The 18,406-nt window shown below is 37.9% G+C and overlaps 1 protein-coding gene and 1 long non-coding RNA gene across 5 annotated transcripts in view; one reads left to right on the forward strand and one right to left on the reverse strand.

Moving 5' to 3' along the window:
- Positions 1–7,396, reverse strand: part of TNPO1 (transportin 1) — a 90,664-nt gene extending 83,268 nt beyond the window's left edge. Inside the window, exons 1-2 of one of the 2 annotated variants that reach the window (XM_027100872.1) lie at positions 7,248–7,356; positions 5,917–6,020 (exon numbers count right to left, since the gene is read on the reverse strand). Coding sequence is in view for 1 of the 2 variants with exons in the window: in XM_027100870.1 (XP_026956671.1) it covers positions 7,248–7,262 (15 nt within the window). In the remaining variant the exon portion in view is untranslated. Of the gene's footprint in view, positions 1–5,916; positions 6,021–7,247 lie in introns of both variants that reach the window. The other variant, XM_027100870.1, reaches the window with a different exon arrangement.
- A 20-nt stretch (positions 7,397–7,416) lies between these two features.
- LOC113617439 (uncharacterized) overlaps positions 7,417–18,406 on the forward strand; it is a 271,846-nt gene continuing 260,856 nt past the window's right edge. Inside the window, exon 1 of one of the 3 annotated variants that reach the window (XR_003431646.1) lies at positions 7,417–7,657. This is a non-coding gene — a long non-coding RNA (uncharacterized LOC113617439). The remainder of the gene's footprint in view (positions 7,658–18,406) is intronic. The other 2 variants (XR_003431643.1, XR_003431645.1) reach the window with 2 other exon arrangements.

Raw genomic sequence — 18,406 nt, forward strand, 5'->3', positions numbered from 1 at the left:
GTGGATCAATTTTTTTAAGATGGCAGAAATAATAGCTTGTCTGTTTGCTGACAGAAATAATCCAGTAAAGAAAAAAATTGATGTGGAAGGACAGAAGCTGAAGCAATTCCTTGAGCAGATGATAGAGGAGAAAGGATGGATCTAGTACAAAAGCACACAGAAGAACATAAAACAGTTCATCTAAGATGAAAACCAGGAAGATAGCAAGTACTGACACAGATGATGGTAGTTCATGGGGTGGTGGGAGTGTGTGGAAGTTTTCTGATTGCTTCAATTTTCTTAAAATAGGAAGCAAGGTCATGAACTGAAAATGAAGATGGGAAAAGTTATATTGGAGGTTTGAAGAAGATATAAAACAGTTATTGAGGGAAGTAGGAAAGTGAACAGACTAGGAAAATACAGTATAATCAACAGGCAGCATTAACAAGTAATGTGAGGTATGTGGTCATATGTGGTTGTGTGTTTCCTTCCAGCCATACTAAGTTATATAGGGGCAGGCACAAAGAAAGCAGAGAGTTGGTTTTAACCAGGGTATGGTTCTACTAAACAAGCAAAGAACAAGGGAGCTATCCAAAGGAGTGATTAACCATGGAATTTAAACTGAGTAAGAAAGGGAAGTAAAAACATCAAGAGGGTGAATAGCAGGGACACAGTAATAGGATCAATGGACTGGCGATTCCACTGGGGTAAGAAGAAGGTTGGGGCTGAGATACTAACTAGAAGGAGTGAACTACTAAAAAAGGAAGTATGGTCAAGGAGTAGAAAACATGAAATGGTAACCATAGAGGGCCTGTAGTTATTGACAATGCAAGAGGGTATCACTTTGGGAGTGAATGACTGAGATAAGATAGAACAGATGGGAAGAACACTGGAGGGAAGATCAGGTATACTCATTTTAATCTCAATATAAAGACTGAGATGGTATTAGAGAGAGAGGCAATGAGCCTGGAGCTAAAATAATTAAGAAATGAGGAGGAATGACCTGAACAGTTAGCAGTTGACAGCAATCATGAAGGGTAGTAGTCACATAATCTGATGACACAATCCAAAACAGGATTTTCAGGGAGCAGGGAGGGAGAACAGTAGCTAGGTTGAGACTGGATTTTGTGGATGACGGACTGTAAATTCCAGTGGGCACAGTAGAAGAATATGAAGAGTTGTTAAGCGGTTTCAAAAAAAGGAGACAAATATAGGCCTTTTAATGATTTAGAATGCAGGAGATAAAAGGTGACCTGGGCTTCCCTGGTGGTGCAGTGGTTAAGAATCCACCTGCCAATGCAGGGGACACGGGTTCGAGCCCTGGTCCGGGAAGATCCCACATGCTGCAGAGCAACTAGGCCCATGTGCCACAACTACTGAGCCTGCGCTCTAAAGCCTACGAGCCACAACTACTGAAGCCTGTGCACCTAGAGCCCATGCTCTGCAACAAGAGAAGCCACCGCAATGAGAAGCCTGCGCACCACAACAAGAGTAGCCCCCGCTCGCCAAAACCAAAGAAAGCCCGCGTGCAGCGACAAAGACCCGATGCAACCAAAAATAAGTAAATTAAATAAATGAATTTTAAAAAAAAAAAAGGTGACCTGGAAGTCTGGAGGTTCTGTGGCAACTGACAAAGATATTTTTGAATATACATGATTCCTGATATACCCCTATGTTTCTCTAAGAAATGGAAATTACTTAGGTCAAAAATGTTTTTACTTTAAAATTAAAATGGCTATACTGATTTATTCAATGTTTGAGTTTCCCTACAATCTTATCGATACATACTAGTAAAACTTTATCACGTTTGCCAATATGATGGGTAAAAAAAAATTTCAGTTTTATTTTGCATTTCCCTATTGGTGGGGTAGAGCATTATTTCATGATTATTGGCTAGCTGTACTTCCTCTTCTATGAATTTGCCCACTTAAAAAATTGGATTCTCTTCTTAGTTTATAGCACCTAAAAATAACCTATTTTTCTATTTCTCTGCTCTTAATGAATCACACAAATCAACGCTGCATATTTCTCATTTCAAATCTTTCAATGGCTCATGCTAGGGCAACACAAGGCTTGGTAGGTACCTCTTCCTGAAATCCTTCTAGTATATACTTTAAGAGATTCTCTACTTAAAGTCCACCAATCAAATCTGGCCACACCTATTAGTTTCCATATTGTCTATGGCTGCGTTTGCACTACAATGGCTGAGTTGGCCTACAAAGCAGAAAATATTTACTGGGTGTCTCCTCAGATTTATATCATAAGAGCTTTATCTACACTTCATTGCACCTTTGTGTTTACATCTCTCTCTCTACAGTAGTATCTAAATCTCTTGAGGACAAGGGACAATGTCAGCACTAAAAATGCTTACTGAATGAATAAAGGGCACAAGTCCTTCATAATTTGGCATGTTTCTCATCACTTTCCTATGCTCTAGCTAAAATAAACTATATTTTTACTTCATTAAGTATTTTTCAAAAACATTTCTAATGGCAGCATAATGATCAATGTTTTATATTCATTTACTTACAATTTTGATGGATACCACCTATTCCTAATCCCTTATTCGTATCTATTTTGTACACTCACAATCTGCTGAAGTATTTCTCTCCCCTAATTCCTTCCCTAGTGAAGACAAGAGCAATGGAATCTTGGCCTTTCTGGGATCAACCTTTTCATCTATGGTGGTTACTTTGGCACCTGAGGTTTCAGGGACTTCACTGATAATTATTTCACTAATGGCTTCAGAGTGCTTCAAAGTCAATTATAAAACACGACTCAAAAATTTTTTTTTTGCTTTAGTTTTCAGTATAAAATTAATCTCACACACCTTGTTGGTAGTCTTATTCTCCTTAACTTGTACATCTCAATTATTTATTTATTATTAAGATTTTAGTTTACTTTGCCAGGGGTTTCACTAAACGTATTTTTCAATATAGTTATTTACTGGGCCTTTGTCACTTCTCTTATACCCTAAATTTTTTTTTTTTTTTTTTTACAGGCTCTGGACGCGCAGGCTCAGCACCCATGGCTCACGGGTCCAGCCACTCCGCGGCATGTAGGATCTTCCCGGACTGCGGCATGAACCCGTGTCCCCCGCATCGGCAGGCGGACTCTCAACCACTGCGCCACCAGGGAAGCCCTCCCCTAAATTTGATGGATTTGTCTTTTTCTCCTCTATCTGTGTTGAGGTCTTTACAAAGAGTGTTTCACCCACAAATGCTTGCTGCAATCATTTTAGAAACAAGCTTTATATATTCATTACATTCATTACATACATACATACATATTACATCTCATCCAGGTAAGGAGTTTTTCTTTCCTTTTTAAAATATACTTGGATAGTTAAGCCTTACCTGTTTTAACTTTGTATTTACTCATTCATTACTTCCAGCTCAGTTTCACTATCTTAATAATGTGATCTACAATCTACAGTTAATAGATTCACTGTTATAGTGAATTATAAGATTCCTTTAAAGATTTTGTATTCATTCAATGTATACATATTTATCATAAGATTCTGAATATGTGTATCACATAAAACTTACAAAGTTTTGGGTTTTGTAATGAGGCAGATCTAGACTCAGACCCAGCCTTGAACACTCTTGAGTCCTTGGGCAAAGTACTTACTTACCGATACTTCAGTTCTCCCATCCAGTAAAATGGAAGTAACTCTCACGTGTAAAGCAACATAGGGCTAGGATAATGAGCATAATGTACATAAAAGTAACAATGTATGCTAAATGCCTACAAATGATGCCCAGTATGTTATACAGAAAAAAATGTTAACTCACTCTCTCTTCCCTCCTAACGCAAGCAAAAGGGCAATAAATGCTGTGCTCCTCAACTTAAGTCCCTTATTAAATTCCCTTAAGTAAAAGCAGTTTGGCGATATGAACCATGAGCTCTGGATGTTCATATACTCTGACTCAACACTTTCACTTTGGGAAATCTATTTTAATGAAATAATCTAAAACACAGAAACTGTTTTATGTATAAGAATGTTCACTGTAGTGTTTCTTACAACTGCAAAAAGAAACTTGCTAACTGTCCAACAGTAAAACGTTTACTTATGAGAAATTCACAAAAACATTGTGGTCATTTGAAAAGGTGCTGATGAAATAATTTACTAGCAAGAGAAAGCTTATGGTGCTAGGTGAAAATAGCAGAATGCAAAATTGTTAATATTAAAGTCTCAACTGTGTAAAGATCAAATAAACTGAGAAAAAATATTGGAAGGAAAGGTATCAAAGGGTTTACAGTAGTTACCTCATGGTCCTGATATTAGTGATTATTATTTTATGGTGTTTTCTATAATACCAATGATCATGACGATGATAATAATAGCAGTTATTATGTATGAAGTGTTTACTACATGCCAGGCCAAGTTCTAAGAGCTTAGTATTAACTCATTTAATCCTCATAAGATTAATTCCTTAAAAGATGAGATAACTGAGGCACAGTGGGATGAAGTAATTTGTTCAAGGTTACACAGTTAATTATGGAAGGTGCCAAGACTTGAATCCAAGTAGTCTGGCTCCAGAGTTCCTGCTTCTGCTATACTACACTGAAAAGACTTGCTTTGTTTAAAAATTTTAACCATTAAAAAGGCACATGCCAATTCAAACCTTGTGGCCTTTCAGATATGAGATTTCTTTCAGCTTTCCTTCAGTTCTGAATTCAAATATTTGCTTTGCCATCAGGTGCCATTTTGGAATAAGATGTAGCCACCATTCCTGTATAGGTTCTATCAACTCCAGAAAATTCTAAGACAAATCTCCACCCCTATTTCCTGTTCCATTATCTCATTTAACCACTGAGACTCTGGAACTCTTAACTTTCTTACTTATTACACCTACTGACAGTACTTCAAAGAATTCTTCTAGTAAGGAGGTCTTAGAGCCAGCAAGGGTGGCTTCTAGAAACTCTTTCCCACACTAACACCCATCCATGTAACTACAATTACAGTTTGTAGTTGTAATTGTAGTGGTAAATCTACAGTTACCACTTTTGCAAACATTTGTCTTCCATTGTAAAGTTCTCACCCTCTGCCACCCAGGAGACCCCTCTTACCTGCCAACACTCACCAGATAGCTACCATAGCACGGGCTGAATGGAACCAACTAAGAAAGATTTTCAACACCTGGGGAATTTAACTGTATCTCAACCTCCTTTCTGAAGGTGGCATTATTCTCCACTGTTTTTAAAAACTTCATCAGTTAATCAATCACCTTGACTTCCTCAGCTTTCTCACCCTTTTGCTGGTAAACCAAATTGTTTTTTTAGGAACAAGGTCTTTTTGGCACCAATACATATTCAAATATCAATTCCAGGAAAAAATATTCATAATTTACACCCTGGGCAATAAAAATAACTTCCACTTACTGCTGTGTTCTTCTCTGCAGTTTACATTTGCTAAATTTATTTCATTACGTATGTCACTTGGTTTGGCTTCCTTTATAACCAAATTCCTTTTCTTAAAAACAGTATCTGCAGAATCCAACATGGCTGACTGCAAGCAATTCTTCTAAACATAGTACATTTATATTTCAATGCAGTTCATTTACAGTATTTAGAAAAACAGACTCATGAGATGGCCTTAACATTACATAAAGAAGAAAAACTAGTCATAAAAACAATGAATACAATAACAAGTGTTGATAATGGAAAGATTTACAACCAGAATCATACATATTTTTACCAAAAGCTTATCCTGCTCACAGTATATAATGATAATAAGCTCGATTACCTTAAAATATTTTTATAGATATTTCAGTGGGAGGAATTTAGTAATTCCCTGAATATCTAGGATGAAGATGTAACTACATCAAGGCTAATCTGGTGGGGGCCCCTTTTAGGAAAAAGAAAATGGAGCACTAATAGTTCATTAGGCTCCCATTAAATTAGGTGAAGTAAAAACCGTACTGCCAAACTTACACATTTATGCGTTGCATATGCTGAGGAGTAAAGAAGAAATCTGCACCTTCAAGCTAATATTTCTCTTTTGCAGTTGCAAGTTTTCAACTTGGCGTAGTCACTCTCTAAGAAGAATGGGGTGCAGGAGGGAGTGAAAGTGGAAAACAGAATCATTTTCAAAAGACGGAATCCTCCCCTGCTTCATTAGGCATAACTTATTTACCATTCTAATATGAAAATTTAATAAAACAGAGAAACTTAAAATCCAAAAGTAACTTGTTATCCTAATAATGAGCATGTCAGGACAGCCATTTTACAACCTTACAGTTTCAAATACCTATTCCACGATACAATTTGTATTTTAAAAACATCTTTCCTTTAGATTAAAAAAAAAAGAAAAGCACCATTTATGCACTCATCATTGAAGTCATGAGCTTCAACGCAGGATCGTTACTGAGCTTCTTAATACAACTGTCAAAATCAATTTGTGGATAGTCTCCAACTTTAAATTTCTACATTTTTATCTGCTGAAGAACCGAACTGATTAGCGATTGTTAAGATAACGGACTTAAACTGTAAGCAATCCTTGCAAAATCCAGTTGATTTTTAAAATCAGGAAACAAATAACAGGCGATTGTTTTTGAAGGATGAAAGCCATGCCCAAAACAGGTTGACTGTGGCGTGGGTCCGCTTCTCAGCAGCAGTTCCCTGTGGCGCGTTCGCGTGAGAGAAGTACAAAAGGGCAAAAGCGCAAAAAACACAAACCCACGCAAAACCCGTACAGTTACAAACATTAAAATTATGTACACATGTCGTGAAACCATGAGTCCCCAAGTGTAAAGAACCGCCTGGAGAAAGCGATCAGCCAGCGGAGTGTGGTGGCGATGGTCTGTGTGGACCAGGGACACCCGGGCAGAGGGGGCCGGGCGGGGACAAAGACCGGGCATCCGGGGCAGCGCCCGACAGTGCCCAGAACCCTCGGGAAGCAGGTGTCCCACGGCAGCGACTGCGGTACCCAGGACCCTGAAACGCCGCGGTTTAATGGTCGGGGGCAAAGGCTCCCCGAGGAACACACCCTCTTCCCACCGCTCCTAACGGGCTTCAGGCCCTAACCTCGGACACCTGAAGAGCCGCCGCCAGCCCCCTGTCCGGATCCCCAGGGACGTCCGGGCGGGCAGCTGTTGGGCTTAGAACCGCGCCGCCGCCGCCGCCGGGCTCCAAACGGCAGGGCGGGCACCGAGAATGCGGCGGCGGGTCCGGCGCCTCTCCCCGCGGCCCGTCAGGCAGCTTCCGAACAGCTTGCCTCCGTTCCCGCCCTCCAGTCCGGGGCCGCGCACCCTCACGCTACCTACCCGGTCCCACACCATCCCAGAGGCCTCCGGCGCTCGGGCCCTCTGCCGAAGCGGCGTTGCCTCCCCTCCGGGGCCTGAAATGGCTGCGGAACAAAGAAAATCTGGGCTCCAGCTAGCGCCGGTCTGATTGGGCGTGGGCGGGGCCTGCCGCTGGAACGTTAGGCGGCTGTCGCCTTGGCAACGGCGGCGGGGCTGGGAAAACCGTGGCCGGGGCTTGCGGGGCCTATGGATCTACGCCCGGCGGCGCGTGGCAGCGGTTTCTAAGCCCGCGCTGCAGCCTCGGGCTTCGGCGCGCCGCCGGGCTCCCGCTCGCGCCCCCTGCGGCCGGCGCGCGGGCCCGAGCCTCTGGCTCGCTGGAGGAACCCGCACGGACGCTGCTCCGCCCTGTAAGGCCTCGACCAAAATGGCCTGTAAGTGTGGCTGCCTCCGAGCGCGACGACCCTACCCCAGCCCAACTTCCATACCTCAGGACCACCTCCAAAGTGACAGCCCTTCCCTGGGAGCCTATTAAACACCGAACGTGCCACATATTCCACAATAATACAGTTCCATCGCCGCTGGTAAAAAATAGAAATGGCTTCAGTGGATAGATTCGGTGGACGGTCCTCTGCTAATATTGCAGGATAGCTTTTGAGGTATGCTGTTTCTAACACATCAACTGCTTTGTAGGTGAAATTAAATGCCTTCTAAAATTAGGTTTTACGTCTCCAGGCGTGTATTCATATAAAACTAGGTTCTTGCTCTTAGAAATAACAAGTCCTCCTCTCGGTAACCGGCCATCACGAGAAATTAAAATGTCTTCTATTTTCCGAACAGAAAATAATTCAAAATGGGAGAGGTAGACTTTTTATATACTCAATTATAATAATGGTAGTGAATAGATAAAAGCAGTGCCCTTACCCCATAGTATTCTTCTATATAAAGTTACTGTATGTGAATATTTTAAATTTGCATCGCTAGATAATTATTTCCTAGGGTGATGATGCCGCTGATGATATTCTTCCTCACATGGTCAATGTGTCAAAAGGCCAACAGTTTTGACTATCCTACTTGCAAGTGCTGTATATATTATGTTTTGAAAATGTGTAGTGATTGTTGCCTTCCAGGCATATTCTAGATAAAATTAGAGTACCAATACTAGGAAGTGATTTTATACTGAGACATCTTACTTGTTAATAAACTTGTTAATAATTTTCGTTTGCAACAACAATCATTTTACGAAAGAACAAGTTTATTTAACTTAAATTTTGAGTAAAATTTAAAACGACCATTTCTCCAGGACATGGAAGCAACCTAAGTGTCCATAGACAGATGAATGGATAAAGAAGATGTGGCACATATATACAATGGAATATTGCTCAGCCATCAAAAGAAATGAAATTGAGTTATTTGTAATGAGGTGGATGGACCGAAAGTCTGTCATACAGAGTGAGGTAAGTCAGAAAGCGAAAAACAAATACCGTATGCTAACACATATATATGGAATCTAAGAAAAAAAAAAAAAAGTGAAGAACCTAGGGGTAAGACGGGAATAAAGACACAGACCTACTAGAGAATGTATTTGAGGACCCGGGGAGGGGGAAGGGTAAGCTGGGACGAAGTGAGAGAGTGGCATAGACATATACACACTACCAAATGTAAAATAGATAGCTAGTGGGAAGCAGCTACATAGCACAGGGAGATCACCTGGGTGCTTTGTGACCACCTAGAGCGGTGGGATAGGGAGGAGATATGGGGATATATGTATATGTATGGCTGATTCACTTTGTTATAAAGCAGAAACTAACACACCATTGTAAAGTGTGTCCAATAAACTCGTTAAAAAAAAAGGACCATTTCTGTCATTAGGAAATTGAACATGGCAAGAAAAAAATTTTAAATAACTAAAATATTCGTAATTATGCTTTTAACATTTTCTGATGGTAATTCGATAGCAGTTGAATACAGTAGTGTACAGCAAAAAGAGGCCCCCCAAATAGGAATAGATTACCAAGAAAAAAATCTTAATGTAAACCTTCCTAAATGGTAGTTCAGTGTATCTGCAGGGATATGTGTCCAAATAACAAACAGGGTTTATTTCTGCATTTGAAAATTTCCATCATGGAATAGGGAGCCTTGTTCTGTACAAATGAGAGTGTATGTGGTATCTGTATTCTACTTTGCTAAAGAAAAATAACAGGAATACTTTTTAAATGTGTAGGAATAGCAAATAATGACCGATGTAAAGAACTATTGATTAAGTAATTAGTAAGGAATTCACCTGATTAATAGTTTGGAAATAATTGAAATGGATTGGAAAGAAGTGAAGTATTATTTAGTGTATGCGAGAGGATTTATTGGCCAAAATTTTTTGAAAGAAAAAATATTGATTACCAGTATTTTGAAATTAAGACTAGGCAAATTAAATATCCATTCTTTTATAAAATTTAAATGAAAGTGGATTAAAATTTTAATATAAAATAGTTCTGCAATGAATAAAGAGATACATGTAGCCTTTTTATCTTTATCCTTTAGGTTAAATTAAAAATACATGTTTTAAACAGTAAATCTTCTTATCATTAGCAAGGATTTATTAACACAGCTTATTTTAGTTTATATTTCCTGTTATTTGTTTTTTCTTGGCACAGTTTGTGCATGAAGTAGCAGCTACCCAGTAGTGTTTTCTCTTTATACCCAAATACAGGCCTGCAATGCTTATGTGATAAAACTTTGAAGAATTGTCAGTACTTTTTAATGATATATACTGAAATTAAAAACAGTAAATAAACTTTGAGTTTAACTTCAGAACCTATTACAGATATCTTATATTTTAAATTTCTGTATTAAAATTTGTTTCTTAGGTAAAAAAATTGACCAAGATAAAAATCAAAGAATGGTAGAAATTACAAAATAGCATTAAGGGAGAAAACATACCTATAAGCTTTCACCTTGGAAGGAAAAGATGCTTACTCTGTAGGATGTAGCACTGTCAAAACAAGCATGAAGCTGGGAGGCAGAGGGCTTGTATGTACTTGCAAACACTTTCAGTTCAGTCCTTCTGAGCTTCACTTTCCTTGCTTTAAACAGGATTAAATATGAAAGTATATTAGCGCATTAGCAGAGTGCCTGGCAGATAGTTAGAGGGCAATAAAAGACAGCATTACTAGGTATTAATATGTATAAAAGAGCAGATATTTGAGAAGGAGGAATGGTTATTGAAAAAATAATAGGACTGGAAATCCATAAGTTATTAAATAAATTAAGTTAAATAATAATTAAATAATTAAATATTAAATAATAAATTAAATAAAGTTATTAAATAAATATCTTTAATAGTAAATTATTAGTGAGTATATAGAAACTCAGTAAGAGAAGTGAAATAATCTATTAGATACAGGTAAGCTTCTAAAATAGAAAACTTCTAAGAAATGTTGTTTCCATCTTATGCTTCTGGAAAGTTGGGAATTCTCATTCATTCCTTTACCACTAGGCAGTTTAAGGAATTGCCTTCCATTGAAATATGTTCAGATTGGCAATAAGGAAAAAACATTTAAAAAGTAATTATTTAGAGGAATTTAATTCAAATATTGGAAGAGGACAGTTGTAGTCAATATTCAGAAATGTGTATATAATCTATAAGCATTTCTCATTTAAAGCAAACCCAAGATATAGTTTGAATGTACAGAAGAGATACACAAGGGAACTATTATTAACTGGGAGAGGATTAACTTCAAAGTTCCTTTAACTATTAATATCTCCTAGTGATTAAAATATGATTCTATTTATAGAAAGGTCTACTTAGACTTCTGCTTCTGGGAAGATGGAGTAGACCTACTTTTCCCTCTTCCTCTCACTAAGTACAATGAAAAACCTTGAATATTACACATAAAACAAACATAAGACTCTGAAAGATGGAGAGAAGACAGACCATCTAGGGCCCTGGAAACCCAAGGAACATGATGGGTAGTTCCCTGAGTTTTCTTTTTGCCTCATATGTTCCAGACTTGAAACTGAAGAAGCTGGCTACCTGGAAGTGCCAATGGTACAGACAAAAAAAGGCCCAACAAAGTATTGCTCTCTTTAGCTGAAGGACCAGTAAAGGGGCAGTATAGCAGATAGAAAACATTTAGACAATAAATGCTCTACTCCAGACAAAAACTATGAAAAAAACCCAAATGTGACACCCCCCCCAACTCATGCCAGCAAAGGTCTGGTGCAGAGCCTAGACTTCCACCCTCAGCAGGCTATAACAAGGTGCCCCAAACCCCCTCCCCTTTTCTCGTGTCAGATAAAGTTAAGTAGGGAATTAGAACTTTCATCCCACTAGCCAGTAATGAGGAGCCTCCCACCTTGGGTGTCAGTGGAGGCCAAGTGGGGAACTTGGACTTCTCCCCCAACCTGGCAGTAATAAGGTGGTGTATGCTCCCCAACCCCACTTCCACTTGCATTGCTGTGTCAGAAAAAGCCAGCTAAAACAAAAGATTTAAATAAGATCTAAAATCTCATGGCACAATATCCTAAATGTCTAGATTTCAATTGAAAATCGATTGTCATGTTAAGAACTAGGAAGATTTCAAACTATATAAAAAGGACAATAAATGATAAAACCAAGATGATAGAGATGTTAGAATATCTGACAGATTTTAAAGCAGACAAAAATGCTTCAATGAACAACTACAAAAATACTTGAAACAGAGAAAAAATAGAAAATCTCAGCAAAGTAGTAGAAGATATAAAAAAGAACCAAATGGAAATTTTAGAACTAAAAAATATAATAATTGGAGTAAAAAACTAAGTGGATGGGTTTAACAACACAATGGAGGAGTACAAGGAAAGAATTAGTGAACTTGTAGAAAGAAAAATAGAAATTACCCAATCTAACAATAGAGAGAAAATAGATTTTAAAAAAATGAACACAGTCTCATGGAGTTGAGTGACTATAACAAAAGACCTAACATTTGTGTCATCAGAGTCCTGGAAGGAGAAAAGAAAGAAGGTGGGGCTAAAAATACTCAAAGAAATAATGGCTGAAAACTTCTGAAATTTGACAAAAGACATAAACCTACAGATTTAAGAAGTTGAGCAAATTTTCAACAAAAGTGCCCAAACAACTAAATGAGGGAAAGACAGTTTTCAACAAATAGTGCTGGGACAACTGAGTATCCACCTGCAAAAGAGTAAAATTGGACCCCTGCCTCATACCATATACAAAAATTAACTCAAAATGGATCATAGAACTAAATTTAAGAGGTAACACTGTAAAATACTTGGAAGAAAACATGGAAGTAGATCTTTGTGACCTTGAGTTAGGAAAAGACTTCTTAGATATGACGTCAAAAACACAAGCAACAAAAGAAAGCACTAGATAAATTGGACTTCAACAAAATTTAAAACTTTTGTGCTTCAAAGGACACCATAAAGAGAGAAAGTGAAAAGACTACCCATCGAATGGGAAAAAAATATTTGCAAGTCACATATAGGAGACTTTTTCTAGAATAAAGAACTCATATCTCAATAATAAAAAGACAGATAACCTAAATAAAAATGGGCAAAGAATCTGTATAGACATCTCTCCAGATAAAATATACAAACTGCCCATAAGCATTTGAAAAGATACTCAACATCATTAGCTATTAGGGAAATGCAAATCAAGACAATGAGACACAACCTCACACCCACTAAGATAGCTATAGTGAGAAGCACAGATAATAACAATATTGGCAAGGATGTGGGGAAGGGGGGGGAGATGTAAAATGCTACAGCTGCTTTGGAAAACAGTTTGGCATTTCTTCAAACAAACACAGAGTTACCATAACATCCAGCAATTCCACTCCTAATGGAAATGAAAACATATGTCTACACAAAGCTTATGAACAAATGTTCATAGCAGCATTATTTGTAATAGCCAAAAAGTGGAAACAACTCAAATGTCCATCAATTGATTAATGAATAAACAAAATATAGTATATCCATATAATGGAATATTAATTGGTATTTAAAAAATGAATAAAGTACTAATACATGCTACAATTTGAGTGAACCAGGAAGACATTTTGCCAAATGAAAGAAGCCAATAGAGAGGACCATGTAGTGTATGATTACATTTATATGAAATATCTAGAATAGGCAAATTTACAGAGACAGAAAGTAGATTAGTAATTTCCAAGGATTGGAAGAGGGGAAATAGAAAGTGACTACCAGTATGTATCAGAGGTTTCTTTTGGAGAGGATGAAAGCAGTCTAAAATTGGACAGTGGAGGTTGCACAACCCCATGAATATACTATAAAGTTTACTTTATGGTAAACTTTAAAAGGGTGAATTTTATGGTATATAAATTATATCTCAGTAAAGCTGTTATTTAAAAAAATAAGACAAATGAAACCCAAATAAGATAAATCCAAAAAAAAAATCCATGCCAAGACACATAGTTCAAGTTCTAAAAATTCAAAACAAAGGAAAAATCCCTGAAAGCTTAGGGAACAAGAAATGATGCCTTACCTATAAAAGCTTATATGAACGACAGTGAATTTCACACCAGAAACCATGGAGGCCAAAAGGAAATAATACTGTTTTTCAAGTGTTGAAAGGAAAGAACTATCAACCCAGAATCCTATATTCAGCACCAATATCCGTTTAGGAATGAAGGGAAAATCATGACATTCTCAGATGAAGGAAAATTAAGAGATCTTGTCAATAGCAGACTTTTTCTAAAAGAATGGCTAAGGGAAGTACTCTAAGCAGGAAGGAAAGTATAGAAGAAGGAATATAGGAACACGAAGAAAGAAGAACAGATTGAGCAAAAATACAGGTAAATATAATAGGTTTCCCTTCTTCTTCTTGAGTCTTCTAAATTATATTTGGTGCTTGAAGCAAAATTTATAACATTGTCTGATATGATTCTGAATGTATGTAGAAGAAATATTTAAGACAATTGTACTTTTAAATGGAGAAGGTAAAGAGACATAAAGGGAGATAAGGTTTCTGCACTTCACTTGAACTGGTAAAATGACAATACCAGTATACTCAGATAAGTTATACATACACTATATATATTATATATCATATATAAATATATGTAATTTAAATATATATATAATGTAATACCTAAAGCAACGAGTAAATAAGCTATATAAAATAATACACTAAGAAACATTATAGGTAAATCTATATGCAATTCAAAAAATGTGTGAATAGGGCTTCCCTGGTGGCGCAGTGGTTGAGAGTCTGCTTGCCGATGCAGGGGACATGGGTTTGTGCCCTGGTCCAGGAAGATCCTGCATGCCGCAGAGCGGCTGGGCCCGTGAGCCATGGCTGCTGAGCCTGCGCGTCCGGAGCCTGTGCTCTGCAACAGGAGAGGCCACAGCAGTGAGAGGCCTGCGTACCGAAAAAAAAATGTGTGAATAATCAACAGGAAAGCAGGAAAAGCAAAAAATAAAAAAAGAATGACAGAAAACAAGAAATGACAGCCCTAACATATCAATTACATTAAACATAAATGGTCTAAAAACATCATTGTATTTTGATTGGCAGGAGTGGATTAAAATTATGACCCAAGTATTAATATATGCAGTCTACAAGAAACTCACTTCAAATATGATATAAGCAGGTTGAAAGTAAAGGGAAATAATAAAGATAAGAGCAGAAATCACTGAAACTGAAAACAGAAAAACAATAAGGAAAATCAATGAAACAAAAAGCTGCTTGGGACAAAAAACAATATAATTGACAAACCTCTAGCAAGGCTGAAAAAGAAAGAAGACACAAATTACCAAAAACTCAGGAATGAAACAGGGGATATCACTACAGACCCTGCAGAAATCAAAAGGATGATAAAGGAATATTATGAAAAACTCAGCACACATACATGTGAGAACATAGATGAAATGCCAATTCCTTGAAAAGTACTAATTACCATAACTCACCAACATGAAATATATAATTTGAAATAGTGCTATAACTATTAAGGAAGTTGAATTCATAATTTCAAAACTCCCCCCAAAAGAAATCTCCAGGCCCAGATGGTTTCACTGGAGAGTTCTACCAAACATTTAAAGAATTAATACCAGTTATACACAATATCTTCTAGAAAAAGAGAAGTGAAAACACTTCCTAACTCATTTTGTGTTGCTACTGTTACCCTGATACCAAAACAGACAAATATGGTATAAAAAAGAAAACTACAAACCAGTATCTCTCATAGATTCAAATATAGACTCAACATAGACTCAAAAATTCTTAACAAAATATTAGCAAATAAAATTCAGTAATATATAAAAAGAATTATATACAATGACCAAATGGGGTTTATTCCAGGGATGCAAGGCTAAATCAGTGTTCGAAAACCAGTCAACATTAGCCATCAGAGGAATGCAAATTAAACCCAGGTGATGAGATATCACTACACACCCCTCTGAATGGCTGAAACTAAAATAATAATAATAAATAATAACAACACCAAAATCTGATGAGAATTCAAAGAAAATGAATCACTCATATGTTGCTATTGGGAATATAAAATGGTCCAGCCCCTCTGGAAAACAGTTTGGCCCTGTCTTAAAAAACTAAACATGCGACTACTCTATGACCCAGCAATTGCACTCTTGAGCATTTATCCCAGAGAAACAAAAACTTACTTGCACACAAAACCTGTCCATGAATGTTTATAGTAGCTTTATTTGTAATAGCCCCAAATTGGAAACCACCCAGATGTTCTTCAATGGATGAATGGTTAACAAAACTGTGGTATATTCATACCACGGAATACTAGTCAGCAATAAAAAGAAACAAACTATTGATACACACAACAGCTTGGATGAATCTCCAGAGAATAATGAATGAAAAAAAAGCTAATCCATGATTTCTTCTAGCAAAGTTCATTCTCTCTGCTTCATCTTCTTCTAGCCTTCTCTAACCTGTATCTTCAACCTCTCGCTCTCCACTGGATCCAAAACTTTTCCAGAATTAAACTGGTTATGATTTTAATGTTTGTAAGAGTTGTGGGATTCTAAGTTAAGAAAGAATTCAAGATTCCATCCAGTTCAAAAGTCTTTTTAGGGTTCAAGGGAGAATGCATCTGTGTATCTTAAGAGCCAAAGAAACACAACATCCAATCAAGTCATCAACCAGAATAAAAGATGCAGACCTCAGTGATAAACTAGGGCTCCACTAAGTGGAATTTGGGTGCCACAATGAGCAATCTGCCAAGTTATGAAGAACCTATTATAAACTATAAATAGGGACCAGTATGTTCCATCAGTGTTGCTGAGAAGACTTGAGTCAATGTTGTGACCTGAAATTTCTAATGATTGTGCAGTCTCAAACAAGCTAAGAACGAAGTATGTTAGTTAGGATTATATTCAGCTGCAAGTGACAGAAAACTTATAACAAGATAGTAATTTATCTCTCATGTAAACAGAGGCAGTTCACATCTGGTCTGGAAGATTCATAATTATCAGGGATGTAGGCTTCTCTATCTTGCTACTTTTCCATCCTTAATATGAAGCTCCTTTCTCAAGGTCTAATATGGAATACCAGATTTCAGCTTAGCCATTTACAACCACATCCCAGCCACTGGGAAGGAGAAAAAAAAGGAGAGGTATAGGACCCTCCCTTTCAGAAAGTTTCACACACCACTGTCATTTGTCATTAGCTAGAACTTTGTCACTTGTCATATGACACATACGTAGCTTAGCATCTAGGCTTAACCTCACTCCCAAAGAAAAGTTTGTTTTCCTCTCATTCCAGTCCAAGGCCTGACTCCCAGAAATTGGATTCTGTCATTCTGAAAACTTCCCCAATGGCTTCCAATAACTCCTAGAATTAAATCCTTATCATAGCTATAAAGCCCTACTTGATCTGGCCCTCACCAACTTTCTGACCTCATCTTCTAACTGTCTACTGCTTTCTGACTGGGCTCCAGCCACACTGTCCCTCAAACATAGTGAGCCCATCTCCACCTTAGGCTGTCTACACTTGCTGTTTCCTCTGCTAGATTGCTATCCCCCCAGGACTTAACACAATGATCTCTCTTACCTCTTCAGATCTCAAAGATCCTGGTAGATATTATTCCTTGACCACCCTATTAAACCTCTATCTTCTTACCATGCTTAATTTTATTCATAGAATGTATCAGTATCTAAAATCACATTCTCTATTTGTTTGAGGTTGTCCATCTCTTTCACTAAAATGCAGACTCCATTAGAGTGGGAACTTTGTCTATCTTACTAATAATCACATTCTCAGTATTAAGAACAATGCCAGGCATAAAGTAGGTACTCAATAAATAGTTAGTGAATGGAAAAATAAATGGATGAATGGATGACTAGCTTGGTGAAACATTAAGAGAACTAACTCCTTGGATTTGTTTCCATGCTACTAAGCAACCTTCTGATTATAACTTCACTTCCCACATAAATTTGATGATTGGAGAAACAACATTCTAGTCGTATTTGGACATGGACTGATACTCTGGTTCTTATGCATGTGTCTCCCCACATTTTGTTAACGAGAGTTTGGTCCTGAAAGGGAGATGTGCCTTTGGGTTTAGGCTCTTTCCAGATGACCCCTTATCTTGCTGTGCACCTTCTTTTGGAACAGCACTAAGGACCCCCACCACTGGGCCGTGGTAACCCTATCGATACCCTATCAAGTTAAGGGCCTTGTGTGAGGCTCTGTCTAGGAGAACAGCTCTGCTCCCTTTGTAATATTTCTAGGTCTGTATTTATCTTCAACTTAAAAAACTTTTGAGGAGCACATCCATCAAGAGACACATATTACCAATTTACCATTTACTCTCTCTCCTGTACCCTCATAATACAACTTTGATTTTCTTTTAAAATTTTTTTAAGAAGTAGTGACCAGGGAGATTAAAGGCAAACCTTTAGTTCCAGGCATATCTAGATTCAAATCCTGGCTTTGTCATCTTGGAGATGTCAGTTGACCTTTGGAATCCTTGGTTTCTTCATCTGTGTAATGAAAATATTAGTTGTACCAGGCTTCCCTGGTGGCACAGTGGTTGAGAGTCCGCCTACCGATGCAGGGGACACGGGTTCGTGCCCCGGTCCGGGAAGATCCCACATGCCACGGAGCGGCTGGGCCTGTGAGCCATGGCCGCTGAGCCTGCGCGTCCGGAGCCTGTGCTGCACAACGGGAGAGGCCACAACAGTGAGAGGCCCGCGTA

This window comes from Aethalodelphis obliquidens, unplaced genomic scaffold, assembly GCF_003676395.1.
Source record: "Aethalodelphis obliquidens isolate GAN/ISIS:26980383/991018 unplaced genomic scaffold, ASM367639v1 scaffold4, whole genome shotgun sequence".
NCBI lineage: Eukaryota > Metazoa > Chordata > Mammalia > Artiodactyla > Delphinidae > Aethalodelphis > Aethalodelphis obliquidens.